The sequence below is a fragment of the Phocoena phocoena genome, chromosome 4 (genome assembly GCF_963924675.1).
Source record: "Phocoena phocoena chromosome 4, mPhoPho1.1, whole genome shotgun sequence".
NCBI lineage: Eukaryota > Metazoa > Chordata > Mammalia > Artiodactyla > Phocoenidae > Phocoena > Phocoena phocoena.
This window is the reverse complement of record NC_089222.1, coordinates 84,267,398-84,280,536: the sequence shown is the minus strand read 5'-3', so window position 1 is coordinate 84,280,536 and position 13,139 is coordinate 84,267,398. Positions and strand designations below refer to the sequence as shown.

General features: G+C 41.8%; 1 protein-coding gene across 2 annotated transcripts in view; it reads right to left on the bottom strand.

Annotated features, from left to right (window-relative positions):
• Positions 1 to 13,139, bottom strand: part of LSAMP (limbic system associated membrane protein) — a 637,666-nt gene that overhangs the window by 26,811 nt on the left and 597,716 nt on the right. For both annotated transcript variants that reach the window (XM_065876993.1, XM_065876992.1), the window contains exons 5-6: positions 5,574 to 5,694; positions 4,715 to 4,863 (exon numbers count right to left, since the gene is read on the bottom strand). In XM_065876993.1, coding sequence (XP_065733065.1) covers positions 4,715 to 4,863; positions 5,574 to 5,694 — 270 coding nt within the window. The remainder of the gene's footprint in view (positions 1 to 4,714; positions 4,864 to 5,573; positions 5,695 to 13,139) is intronic.

The following is a 13,139-nucleotide window of genomic DNA, read 5'->3' as shown; positions in this document are numbered from 1 at the left end:
GTATCCACAGAGAGCCCTCATAAGGAGGGCTTTCAAACTACATATAGATAGTGTTCAAATAGCTGCTCGAACTGCTTTATTACACGGCATCCAGTAGTAGCTGGTTAAGAGGCTTTGCCAAGTCTTAACTAGCACCATCACGTGGTGTATGTTTTTTTTTTTGCGGTATGTGGGCCTCTCACTGTGTGGCTTCTCCCGTTGCGGAGCACAGGCTCCAGATACGCAGGCTGAACGGCCATGGCTCACGGGCCCAGCCGCTCCACGGCATGTGGGATCTTCCCGGACCGGGGCACGAACCCGTGTCCCCTGCATCGGCAGGCGGACTCTCAACCACTGCGCCACCAGGGAAGCCCACGGATGCCTTCTTTTGACATGCCTAGGGTCAAAAGCTGAGCAGTAGGCTGGACTCTCTGCTCAAAATCTCAGTGTGCCAAAGATGAACCAATGGTCTCACTAATCTAGTGGACTCAGCCTGGTGAGGGTTAATGGAAATGGATGGGGGAGGTGGTGGAAGTAGTGCCCCTCGGTGGGAAGGAATATAACAATATTTAGTCAGTGAAAAATTTCATTAAGTGAAAAAAGGAGAAAGAAGTTAGATGTCTTTTCACCTCCAAACTACCAAAGATACATCTCCTAACATTTTCCCTACATATACAAATCTAGATAACGTGTTGGTTTACAGCCTGGACTCTGGAAGGAGATTACCTGAATTTAAATCCCAGCAGCCTTACTTAGTTGCACTAGTTACTTAACCTCTTTGCATAATGGAGAAATACGAGTGTCTAATAAGGCTGTCCTGATGATTAAATGAGATCACGTATGTTAAGTGTTTGGCACATGTGCAGAGTACCTTGTACATACTCACTTGATAAGAAGTGATGACGTTAAAATCATCTCCCTTATTCTTCCTCCTTACCTGTTGCTTTAAAAATAACTCAGTGCAAGCAATAAAACAAGATAAGGTTTCCTTTGCGGATGCCGTGCAGTCACCAGTGTGGATACACGGACTCTGTTACGTTACACTGCAGTCACCAGTGTGGATACACGGACTCTGTTACGTTACACATGCTGACAATGCAGAAGTCCAAGTCTTCACCCATGTGATACATATTCCCACATCTTACAAAAACTAAGGAGTGGAATCCTTGACTGTATACATTGTACCATGGATTAATGTGTACAGAGAAATGATATAATGTAACACTTTGCCAAGGATGAAAAAAAGATATAAAAGGCATTACTTGGATATATAGGCTAAGGGAATGGATCCTTAAACAGAATACTAGAATGTGTGGAGGACAAGACAAATGAGAAAGGAATGCTTCCATTGGCTTAGGAAAAATGACTATGAATACAAGGTATTCTTGCACTCTCATTCAATTATTTTGACACCTATTTTTTTTTTTTTTTTTTTTTTTTTGCGGTACGCGGGCCTCTCACTGTTGTGGCCTCTCCCGTTGCTGAGCACAGGCTCTGGACGCGCAGGCTCAGGGGCCACGGCTCATGGGCCCAGCCGCTCCACGGCATGTGGGATATTCCCGGACCGGGGCACGAACCCGTGTCCCCTGCATCGGCAGGCGGACTCCCAACCACTGCGCCACGAGGGAAGCCCCCATTTTGACCCCTTTGAAGATAATATTTGAATAGAGAGTGAAGAAGCATATGTATGTATGTGATGGAGGACAAGATGTATCAGTGACCGCAAACTGACACTGTACAAAGTCAGCACGTCACTGCAGTGGACATGGAAAATGTGCTGATGCACCCGTGAAGATGGATAATCATGAACTCTTCAGGGGCTCCGGCTCTGGGTTTCTACCTGCTGCTGCCTCTGGCTGGCAGCAGCTCACCAGCTGGCTCGTCTGCTTTGGACCGGCTGGGTCAGCAGAGCATCCCGCTGCCCACACAATGCTCTCTGTCACGGGTGCTGGCCACGGCCGCCCCTCCCAAGCATCTCTCCCCTCCTGACCCTGTTCTGTGGAAAAGTACCGCCACCAGCAGTGTCTTCCTTCTTCCCAATAAACCCATCTACTTTGAATCTAAGTGATGGGCAATCTGCTCACACACGTACTTTCTTTTTCTTCATGTTTTTCTCTTCCTCTCCCTTGTGTGTGCTCTCCTGCCAACCTTTTACCTGTGTAAATTGGTTACCATAGAGCCTTGTTCTTAAAGATCCAGCTATGAAGGCTGTAACTACACATCTCCCAAACCCAAATCATGGTGGCAAGGCAGTTGTGGTGGAATTGCCATTCCTGTTACACAAGGAGCAGAGCTTCCTCCTTAAAATGTCGAAGAAACAGGATGACAGTAGATTCACTAATGTTTGACAATTTTAATAGCTTCTTTTCCCCTCAAAGCCCAGTGACCTTTTGTGTTCTATTCTTCTGTGGGTATTACGCCTCCTAACTTTCCCATCAGGTGGGAAATCAATTCTAAGCCGAACGCTGAGGCACGTGCTTCCTCTCCTCTGCCTGCTGTGCTGTGCAGAGCTGGTGCCAGTGCGGGCTGCCTCGAAGAGGGCCCAGCGAAGTAGCACATCGTTAATCATGGCCCTGTACTCTTCTCAGAGGTATAATAAGGGTAACTTCTATGAAATCATCAAGGGCAATATGACCATGATATACTTGCCCAATTTCTTGATTCTTAGTTTACAAACAGAAGTTCTATAAGATTCTTGACATTTCTTAGTCTTACTGGGTTGCGTACTTTAAGAGGACTTTTGTGATTAGGACCAAGGTATTTCAGGGCTTGAGATTACCTTTCATCACCACCAGCAGACCAGCAGTATCTCTATTATTTTTGACCTAGTCCATGCTCTTCCTCTCTTCCTCAAATGTTTCCTTTCCCCCTCTTCCTCCTTTTCTCTCTCTCTCTATTTCTTCCTTTCACACCTGTGAAAAATAGGCTATCATAGAGCCTATTCCATCCTTCTATCCTTCTTCCCCATCCTCTCTCTCAGTCTACAGGTATCATTGTATTTATTATTTGAAAAATGTCATTAGCACAGTCCTTTTTCTGGGTGGGATAACAAGAAAAGAAAATTTGCATACTTTAATGCAAATTTATAGTTGCTCACTTTCTCTAACTAATCCAATTATCCCATTTTCTCTTTTCCAATCCCTACAAAACCTCTTGTTAAGTGTATGTTGTTCTACTTAATCAGCTCACCTTAGATTTGTGGGAATCTCAAATTCATAGTCGAGGCTATTTTCCCCGCTGTGTATGGAATCCCTAACGTCAGGAACGAAACAGGTAAGTACATTTCTAAATAAATATCTTCTCAAGTGTTTTGAGATATCGACGTATCTAGCTTAAGTAAAGAACACTGATGTTTGGTCTTTGGAGACAAGTAAACAGGGATATGAATTTTAAACTTCATATTGATGCAGCATTTGTAGCATAGCTGTGTCCCATCACACTTACAGACTGAAGTCAACGGGAGTTATGAATGAGAAACTGAAGGCCAAATTTAGAATAGTTTGTGGTGTTTTTTTTAAATAAGTGGATTGGATCTTGAGCAGTTGTAAAATGGCTTTAATGCTATGTTTTGAGGGAACTATCATTTAAATTGATTTTTCTCCTAAAAACTTTTCTCTTGAAGGCTCATCTAAACTGAATAAAGCAAGATGGAGACATTTATCCTGGTCATAGTATTTCTAAATTTTCCAATTCAGCCTGTGCAGAAAAAAAAAAAAAAAAAAAAAAAACAAATAAATTCCTAGTGGCTTATTATTTCAAAATAATAAATTTGTTGGACTTTCTCTTTTAGTCCAAATGAACTGTCTAGCCCAGCACGTGCTAACACTTTTGTTTGTTTTACTTATTCTGATAAACACTTTCCTATTCTACGTGCCATCATTTCCCCTGATCTCACCCATCGTACTTCTGTTTCTCAGGAGGCATTTGACTCTGTGCTCATAGCTGCCGGACCAACAAGGCAGGGGGTCAGGTATCTGACTACGACATGCCGCTCAAGGGAAAGGCTCTAAGGTGGGCTTTCTTATTAATACCAATAACTTAAAATCACTTGTCCTTCCTTAGTCTGCCTTGAGGACCTTCTTTGGTCTTCAGCAGAAGCAGCTTTGGTCCTCTCTCTCACCATCCCATCTCTCTTCCAAAAATAGACAAGTAATGTTTCCTGCTGTCATATGGAAACATTTCTGCAATGATTTTCTTCCCTTAGATTTTATATTATGTTTTAATCATTCATTCCACTCTTCCTCTTGTGTTGTTAAAAATACACTTTCTTTTTACAGCCTCTCCCTTCTCCCAGCACCTTATCCATCCTCACTGAATATTTCTCCCTCAATCACTCCCATCACTGCCATTTTTTAAGTGCCATTCACTTTCCACGATCTTACACCGTCTCTGCTCCTTAAAGAGACCATCACCAAAGAGATTTTTGTTCTCTGAATATTCTTACAGTTTAACCAACCAGGAAAAAAAAAAACAAAACAAAACAACTAAACTAAAAAAACAAACAAAAAAACAAGGCAGTTATCCAAAGTACACCAGGGAATAGAGAGGAGAGGTATTCACTTGTAAAACTCATTTTACACAGAGGGATTGTGAACCTGTGTTTTTGTTTCAGTGGCTATACACTGATTTTTGTTTAAGTTTACCTTTAAAAGATATGGGAATGATTTTCGAGTTTTCCACAGGAGAACTCCATCAACTTGGTCTCCCAGGCAGCTCCCTGCTTTGGCATACTTACTGAAAAGTACGAGGCTGGCGTTGGTGACCCCCAGATTGTTGGCAGCCACGCAGGTGTAGTTGCCATAGTGCTCCTCAGTGACGTTGGTCACCGTCAGGGAGGACTGGCCCTCCGTGCTCTTAATCTCAAGGCCATTGGCACTGTTTATCCTAAGGGTTCAAAGACAGAAGAGCAAAGAGAAACACTGATGAAGACTTGGCATAGTAATTTCTTTTTCATTATACTGGCGAAAAAGGAGAGAAAGGGAGTAGGTAGAGCTTGTTACTGCTCAATTCTTCATTTTAATCATGCAATCCCATAGTATCAGAATCAAAGTCCATTGATGCAGAAGACTCGGGAATGGATGAGTTTCATCAGGCTTTGGTTTCTGCTCTAGGAGAGAAAGACACACAGGTGGACACTACCCCCGAACCACCTGCCTCACCCTATGCACGTAACCTGAGTGCTTTGGGGTTCGGTTTAAGAGCTACAGCTCCGGGGCTTCCCTGTTGGCGCAGTGGTTGAGAGTCTGCCTGCCGATGCGGGGGACACGGGTTTGTGCCCCGGTCCGGGAGGATCCCACGTGCCGTGGAGCGGCTGGGTCAGTGAGCCATGGCCGCTGAGCCTGCGCGTCCGGAGCCTGTGCTCCGCAACGGGAGAGACCACAACAGTGAAAGGCCCGCGTACCGCAGAAAAAAAAAAAAAAAAAGAGCTACAGCCCCAAAGCACTTGGTAAAAAACCTTGGAAAATAAAGAGTCTAATCGGATAGGCCTACCTAATTACAGCCGGACTTGGCTTTGTCATTAGGGCTTCTGGTTTCCCTTGTTGAGCAGGGGAGACCTGGCGGAGCAGTGGAGGTGCAGCAGGTTTGGCACATACCTGGTGTCATCCCGGTACCACTCAAAGTCAGGTGCAGGCACTGCCGAGGCCTCACATTTGAGAGAAGCTTTCCGCCCGGTGGTGGCTTCGTTGCTCTTGGATTCCGTGATAGTGGGAGGATCTGTAGGAAGGACAGAGACACAACTTACATGAACTTTGGACGGTGCTCCAGAGTTTCCACACAAGAAGGAATTAGGAAGGACAATTTGATTGCAGAGAGGCAGGACAGGAATGGTCTTAAAGCTCCATTTACAAGAATTATGTGATCCGCTGAATGGCACGGATCACTAGAAAACTAAATAGAAATAAGAGATTCATGAAACTGTAGACTTGGTTTACTTAAACGGGACACTTAACGGGGCTTTATGGAAATGAAACCTAGGATATCTTTTTCCCTCTTCCAATAGACCATTCGTTATTCCAATCATAGGTTATAATGCTTGCATAGTTTTATTGCTTTTCATAAATTGAGTGGTAATGCTAAAGGACTTGGGATTTTAAGTGTATAATTGGAGCACTTTTCTTTTTCACCATCATCGTTATTATTATTGCTACCTTTGGAGATGGCAGTAAGAAAGCTGATGAAAATAATAGAGAACTGAAGTCCTCTCAGCCAGGCTTAGCCTGATATTGTAGCAGCAATCCAGGAAAAAAACTAATGTCAGATGATTGCTATACTTGTTTCCCTCCTCTGTGCTCCCTTACTGCTATGACCCAGGTCAATTTTGCTTTTATGTGTGAGGGTGCAGTTTGAAGTCTATCGTGGTGCATAAACACCTTCCTGGGGTACCAGTCTTCTGCTCTCTCTGGTAGTTGTACACGATTTTTTTTCTGCTTAGGACTGAGTCTATAAAACTGTAATGGGCTTGAAATGAGCTCAGAAACACATTCTAATTTGCCGTGATTCTTTCAAACAATCCCATGGAAAGTGGAACAAGTGTTTCCAGGTCCACAGGGCTGAGCGACGATGGTAAACTTGAGCTTTGGGCTTGATGATGCTGTGTCTGTGCAGGTTATGGACCCTCAAGGAGAAAAAGACTTCTGTCCAAAGGTTATTTGCCAGAAAACAGCAACTTGGCTGTGTGTACATGGACAGAATAGACCCAAACCATCTGTTTATATTTTATAAAGGAAAAAGCTTATTTAGGTAAATTAGTGAAGTGAACTCTAATATACGAAATTCATTGACATCTCTGCTCTTCAGCACCTGGTTCAGCTCACTTATTTTCGGGTTTTTGTCTTCATATTCAAAAGTTATTTTCCAAGTTTTCTACCTGTAGAAGACCTGGATCCTCCTAGTTAAAAAGGATGTACAAAAGCATCATCAGGTTAGTCTGCAATTTTCTCCCCCATTTAATTTTCACATCAGTTTGGACATCTTTAAATCACTGTCCCAGAGAAGGGGAGTTAGAGTACATTTGGATAACACCACCAGCCCGTGTGTAAACGTGAGCCGGAGTGGGTGGCTGCTTTGCTTTAGACTTAGCTGCTCATTTTTGTTTAGACGGAAAAAGGCAAGAAGATGAGTGGAAAGAACCCTCGACTGGAAACTAGGAGCGCTGGAATTTAGTTTCTGTTTGGTTGTGTGGACTTCCCATCACACACTTTATCTTTCTGAGCCTTGGTTTTATTATTTATAAAATGAAGGAACCACACATTAACGATCTATATAGCATCCCTTCCAACTTAAAAAATACCAAATCTAGGGGACTTCCCTGGCAGTCCAGTGGGTAAGACTCTGTGCTTCCACTGCAGGGGGCACGGGTTCATTCCCTGGTCGGGGAAGTAAGATCCCGCATGCCTCACGGCGTGGCCACCCCCTGCAAAAAACCCCCACACCAAACCAGTTCTAGTCAAAATGGCCCATTCTTCACAAATGGGCAGTTGGTAGCATTAGGACCCAAGTGTATTTTTATACCCATAACTCCTTTAGCCCTTAACCCTTAAATTGCTAAATTCAAAATTGTAACTCATTTATCTAATACATGGGTTGGGAGTCAGGATTAGAAGTCAGAAACAGCACACCATAGGTCTGATTTTGACTATTAACCAGAATTGTGGCCTGGACAAGTGTCTGTACCAGTTTGAGCTTTTTCTTTCTCATCCTTTAAAAGAAGAAGTTAGCTTAAAATGATCACCAAGTTTCCATTTTAAATCCTTTCATTCTATGATTGGTTATATAGATCATTAGAGCACATTAGTTCAATGGTTAATGCAATGATTAGTGGTAGTGGTGTGGATGGGGGAGCTATTTGTATAGAGATGGGGTATGGAGTAGAGGTTGAGAACTTGGATTTAAAGTTTGATAGACCTGAGCTCAAATCCAGTCTATGTCCTTCACTATCATTCATAATTAGAGAGCTCAGTACTTTGTCTAGAGTCACAGTGTCTCAATTTCCTCATCTATAAAATGCTGGAACCAGAGTCAGGGAGGTCCATTTGGAGACTGCTGAAGGAACCCAGAGATAGCCTGCACTAGGTCTTTGATAAAGGGGCTGGAAGGGAATGAACAGATTTGAGATTGAGAGATATGAGCCTCAGAATCGACAAGATTAGGTGTGAACAGTGAGGGAAAGAAGGAGGAGTGTCAAGGATCACACCCATGTTTCCAGCGTGGGCATCTAAGTGATGCCATCCACTGAATAAATGTTAGTTTCCCGTCTTCACCTCTTCACTGTATTAGGCTAGGCTCTTAAACTGCCACTCTACAATCTGTAGCATGTTGGCCAGAGTGATGATCTTGCTTGTGATTCAATTGGTTTGTTCAATTTGTAAAATGAGTTTTAAACAGTGTTTGTGAGTTTCTGGAGCCGCACGCTTAAGACTGACAAATCCTTAATAATAACTACCACTTTGCTAAACCAGGTCCAATCTGGGCCAGACTCCACATTTTCCACCACCTCTACCTCTGGGGCTCATAGTTGGGGCACCTCAACGTAATAATCCATGGTGGAGGTCTTCTAGTCCTTCCGCCATGGGACCAGGAACACAAGTCCCAGCTGTACAGTTTTATGGGTGAGTTCTTCCTCACTCTAGATGCTTCCTTCTATGTGGTGGGAGGTTATTTATTAAACCTCCTTGCTCTGGAACCCAGGGGGTGATTTTTCTAACTGAAAAATTAGGGAAGAGCAAACTCGGTTTGTTTGCTTCAACTCTCCCTTTTCTTCCTGGGACCAAACTTCTGTCGGGGAGCAGAGGTTCTCCTCTGCTTCTCCACACTGATGTCTTACGTGGGCTCTTTCCTTCCTGCTCTCATGTGGGCAGGCCTGCCCCCGTCCAGGGCTGCATGATTGGGAAGGTAGGTTGGCCACACTAAGCTGCTACCTCTAATCATCTTGATCTCTAACAATGGGGGCAACTGGGCCTCGTATATGTCTCCTTTACTTATTTCTCATTTTGTTCAGAACCTGAATAACTAAGTAGTACTATTTATTAGTGTCTCAGAGATGACAGCATGGGAAGGATGACAGTGAGCTAGGGTTGAACACGTTCAAATGCATTGATCTTGGGGCAGGATGACACTGGTCAATTACAAAGACCAAACACTTGCTCCTCTCCTTGAAAATCTGGGGAGTTTCTCATCCCAAGGTATAGTCACAGATAATGATAAATGTATGAAGAGTTCATTATTTCCAGTATTTCTCAAATGACACAGTGGTGCAGGTCTGTCCCACAGCTTATTGGAATGAACATTTCAAAATTCATTTGTAATGAATTCTGCATAGGTGAGGCTAAGAAAAGTTATTATAAATCGTATTGTGGCATGCCTAGTAGAGTTAAAATAATAGATGTCCTTGCTCAAAATATGGTTATAATTAAAATGTGGCTTAATAAAAATGCTATACAGAGGTCCATTGTTATTCTTTACATGACTTTGCAATAGCTTACAATTGTCAGAGGACTCTTCCAGTTCTTATTACTTTAAAATTCTGGGTTCTGAAAATAGTAAGGGCTTTCTTCTTATATCACCAAAAATAAGACTCTTTCAGTTAGAATGAATAGGATAACAATGACAGTGGCCTAGCAAACAGAATATCCTTCATTTACTCTTCCTAATGTTTGGAATAATAGTATAAAGGAAAAAATTCTTAATAAAAGATTCAATATAGAGACATTTACCATGTGTCAGCACTCTACTAGGCTTTATTTATTCTTTTCATCCAAACGGTAACCCTAGGAAACAAGGATTATTAACCCCATATTATGAATGAGAAGACCGGTTTGCAGAGGGTTAGTAAATGTGCAAATTTACATAGCCAGCACTTGACGGAGTCTATATTGGAACCCATGTTCTGAAGCCCATGCTCTGAATCTCCCTGTGTTTCCATTTGAGTGAGTTCCTTTAGAGAGAAATTAATTCCTAATAAGGGAAAACAACATTTAGGGGAGTATGCTGGTAGTTTAAAAGGCAAATATTACGTATTTCTATTGAAAGGTACCCAAGATGGCACAACATGCACTGGCATAGTGGATATGAACCCATATTAGAAATCAGGAGATGTGGGCTCAATTTTTGCCTGTGCCACTTAACGTTGTCACCTCTTGAAGGTGACATGTTAACTTCTTGGAGTCCCTCACCTTTGAATGTAGGTGATAAGGCCTTGCCTACCTGTCTCACAGGTTTGATATAAAGATCAAATGAAATCTCATATATCAGAGCACATTTAACACCTGAAGTGATTACATTTATTATTTTTATTACTATTACTCACATGTTATCTTGGAAGGAAAGAGGGCTTTGGGATTAGACCTGGGCAGAGTTTCAACTCTCCCACTCACAGGTTCTTTGATTTTTGTGGCAGAGAATACTTACATTCTCTGAGCTTTCTTTTGTCCTCTGCACAGAGATGATTTGATTATCTCCTGGGTTAATGTGTGATGGTGGACCGACGGGGTGGAGGCAGAGAACACAGGCAATAAGAAAGGCATTGTATCCAGAGAATTTAAAAACAATAATAAACCTAACTAAAAGTTGTCTTTTAAAAAAAAATCACCATGTACCAGCAATACTAAACCAAACATACCGAACGATGTTAGTGATAAAGTAAATACTCCTCCTACGGAGGCAGGCTGGGCCCCATATGCCTCTTTCCTTGGTTGGCCACTGTTGGTGCGATGATTACGGTGAATCATACAAAATTTCTAATAGAGTCTTGGTACTCTGGAGATACTCAGAAAATGATGGTTCTTGTACACATTGCAAAGTTATAGTAGCAAATCGCAGCACTCTGGATTCTTATTGAATAGTTCCTCTGATGATCCCATAATAGATTCATAAACATTAGCATGTGTCTTTATTGATATCATCAATAAAGATGTAAGAGTAAACTAAAGGTTGGCATGGAGAATGGAGAGGTGTAGTCATGAATAGTTAGAGAACGTAGCCAGTTTGGTTCCATATTGAGCCATTATTTTCCTCAAGGTTATTTTGGAATCAAAGTACTGAAAAGTCCAGTTAAAATGCAGTAATATTATCTGGAGACGACAGATGTCTCCAGTCCCAACTGTGGAATCTATGGTAGGTAACTTCTGCTTCCTCTAAATAAATGGCTCTCAAACGTAAGGGCAAGCTTTAGAAATGCCAGAGTCCCATGTCCCTCAGCATATATGTTGGGTTGGTTAGCTCTGGACACCAGGGTGGAGGCAGAGCTGAGTTGAAAGGGAGATGAGAAGAGGAGAACAAGTAATAAAGCGTGACAATGTGAACCTAGTTGGACAGAGAGCTGTGGGAAAGCTGAAGGCAGGAATATTAGCTGATCAGTGGGGTTTGGGGGCAGGCTTGAGAGCTGGGGGCAGCTTTTGAGGAGAATTTCTCCAGGAATAGGAAAAGTGTCCAGTATAAGAAGAGTCCAAATAAAATTAAGTCCTCACTAACTGAACACTTACTATGCACTAGACATTATCCTTGGGATACTGGGCACTAGAATGAGACAAAGCCAGAAGTAGCTACTTTTAATGCACTGTGAGAACTGAAATTGAGGGATTACACCTAGAACCTGTAAATGAAAGGACACTTGTTCCTAGGGCTGGAATCTGGAAGAAATTAGCAACATCCTGTAAGATACAAGAAAACAGAAGTCCTGCCTATTGTACAAAATTTTACTAAGCTTATTTAGTTGAAGAGATTTCGGGTCAATAATTTAGCTTCTGTAAGCTCCAGGGCATCCTACCACTTAGAAAATAGATTTTTCATGTCAAATGGCTATGCACAGTACTGTAGACCAACTGTGGAGAAGGATTACCCAAGAGAAATAAAAAGGAGAGACTGTAGAATCCAGCTTGTAAGCTAAACAGGAAGAACTGTTCTATCTCTCTTGTTTACTGCTCTAGCTTCTCAGTGCCCTGGGACAAATATCTGTCAGCAAATGAGTAAATGAGTCAATGAGATGCTAGCAGGAGAAAATAACCAGCACTGGGATTTTTTTTTTTTTTTTTTTTTTTTTTAGTGGTATTGTGGATCTGTTCATTATGATAATCTATTCAGCCATTAATTATCTTAGCCATCCTGATCCCCTGACCTAATTCCAAACCTTGTGTCTTGAAAAGGAAGAGGAATCAGCTTAAATAATGGGGCACTTTCATAGTAGGCAGGCTTATATGAAGTGACAAACTGGAAATTTCTCAGTTTGCATGAGCTTTGCTGGCCAGACCTGGTTCTATAATTTAATCTTGGAGACTACATCTACTTGATACAATTACATTTAAGTAGGGTGAATTGTTTGAATAGGACAACAGGTGCAATGGCTAGTTCTTTTAATATAATAGAAACAAAGCTTATGAAGTGTTGATAAAAAGGTGATTCCAAAGGGCATTGATTTAGAACATGCTTCCTGATTTGTGGCATACATCAATTTGCAAAGTTTGGAGAAATGTTACAAGAGCAGAGTTTATCTGTTAGTCTTTCACCTATTCATTCAGTAAACATTTACTGAGCAATTTTTACAAGGTCAGGTATGTGCTAGATGCTGCTGGTTAGAACAGACTGTCTGACTAAGCTCATTAGAGTTTTCTATGTAATTTGTTATGACGTCATTTTAGAATCTTGAGTCTCTGTCCATATTCTTCTGTGGTTCACTCATCGTGAGGAAAAGCTCACATTTTTATAAAAGGCTTTTCTTGAAAATTATCAGTATTTTCTTCTGTTCTAAGTTACACTTTGGGGACAGTCAAGAAGGAGCAATGTCAGAATAATTGTGCTAATAATAATAGGACCCAGGCGGCTGGCTTTGATCTTGGGAACCATCTGCAATGCGGACCGCTTTGATGTTTCACACAATGGAAGCATAAATATTTTCTATGTACTCCATGATCGGACTTTCAGAAATCTAATGAAGATGAAGGCCGATTAAGAGAAAATAAAATCTTAACTCCGAAAGTCAGAGAAGAGGTGGTAGATGATGGCACAGCTGTGTGTACATTAAAAAAAGCTAACTAACCTAATTATAAACTTATATAAACACCGAGAGAAATTGCCTTTCATGTGAAAAAAAGGTCCTAAAGCATTTTATAACACTGGGATCATTAACGTGTCTTTGAAACACACCCAGAACTGGAAAAGAATAGTAA